The sequence below is a fragment of the Anopheles cruzii genome, unplaced genomic scaffold (genome assembly GCF_943734635.1).
Source record: "Anopheles cruzii unplaced genomic scaffold, idAnoCruzAS_RS32_06 scaffold02750_ctg1, whole genome shotgun sequence".
In the NCBI taxonomy this organism is placed as follows: Eukaryota; Metazoa; Arthropoda; class Insecta; order Diptera; family Culicidae; genus Anopheles; species Anopheles cruzii.
In genome coordinates, this window is record NW_026456335.1 from 1,286 (window position 1) to 2,700 (window position 1,415).

The 1,415-nt window shown below is 46.9% G+C and overlaps 1 protein-coding gene across 1 annotated transcript; it reads left to right on the plus strand.

The window, feature by feature from the left end:
- The first annotated feature begins 340 nt into the window (after nucleotides 1–340).
- LOC128276870 (uncharacterized) lies at nucleotides 341–1,100 on the plus strand. The gene is made up of 2 exons (XM_053015328.1): nucleotides 341–592; nucleotides 784–1,100. The coding sequence occupies exons 1-2, from the start codon at nucleotides 346–348 to the stop codon at nucleotides 1,074–1,076; spliced, it is 540 nt and encodes a 179-aa protein (XP_052871288.1). The 5' UTR covers nucleotides 341–345; the 3' UTR covers nucleotides 1,077–1,100.
- The last annotated feature ends 315 nt before the right edge of the window (nucleotides 1,101–1,415 follow it).

A 1,415-nucleotide genomic window follows, 5' to 3' on the forward strand; every position in this document is an offset into this window, starting at 1 on the left:
TTGATTTTTGATTGATTAAAGCAATAGTTCATCCTGGTATTAGATGGTGATGATTTGTCGTTGTTCGAAATCATTATTTAAAACCATACAAACTTTTTATTCTGTAACTGAATTTTTATAATTCGCGACTGGTCCAGGGTTGGCTCAATCTGGGGTGGGCAGGGTCGATGAACGAAGCTTTACGCTCAAAGTCTGTAATAATACCAACAACAACAACAACAACAACGACGACTCCATCGTTTCCGAGTTTTTTTTACTTTTAAATGCTTTTCACGTTGCCAATTCACCTTCAACAACCTAAACCAAAGCAGCTTGTTCTGTGTGCAAGTGCATACTAGTGAAAAAATGAGTTTTGCCGATCCGTGGGTGAAGCAGGACCGCCAACATAATATTAGTGATTCGCTGTCCGGCACCACTACCGCAAACGACGAAGCGACAACCTACGCAGCGACGGAGCGACAGACAGATTCTACGAGTCGCTCAGCATCACTCGCTTCGCTCGAGTTTGAAGATAATTTCGATCCCAAGCTGAACCCACGTCAACCGCAAGATAATCGGCTTCCGGATTCGGATAACTATTTAGCAGTGCTAGGTTAGCGTTACGTTGTGTAGATCTCCAAGTAGATCGTGGCATAGGGAACACATTTTTCGTCTAACCTCCCTTCTTCGCTCGCGCGGGAGATTGATAAGCTAGTGTTCAAGCACTAGCCGAACTTTCCTTGTTGTTCTCTTCTTAGATTGCGATGGTTTATTCGACTGATGGTCACTTTTGCTTACTTGTAGAGAAGCGACTGGACCGTCTGAAGCACAGTTCCAGTGTTTTGCAGCAGCTGTCAGAACGTCGTGAGGCGTGCATGCGGTCATTGTTAAGCGATTCTACGACGCTGCGAGGGGAGCTTCTTGAGCTGGAGGAACCCGTAAACAACAGCGAGCTACTAAGATTCATACGCCCAGTCCAGGCACTGTCGCAGGCAGAAATCGTACGACTCGTGCATCACGATCAGTTGCAGAAGGAAGAACACGAAGAATCGCGCGAGGGTGAAGAAAGCGGCACCGAAAGTTCCACATCACGCTAAAGGAAGTTCGAGAAACGCAGCGGACCATTGGTAAGGGTTGAAAAGGGGTTCTGAAAAGGGGATTGACCGTTTACTTCTTGATTGGTCGTTTGCACCTTAGTATCTAGCTTGATGTCTGCCTGATGTTTTCCATTTGTGTTATGTGCTCCAATATCTTACCGTACGTACTGTTCTTTCTGTAAAAAAGAAAAGCGTGCTGTGCTGCTCCCATAGGAATGGCTTCCACGACAACCGCCGTCAACCTCGAGCAGGTAACCTACTTCCTGGTGACGGGAGCTTCGCGAGGTATCGGTGCCAAGCTGGCCATTGAGACTGCACGCAAATTTAAGGCCGGCTCTG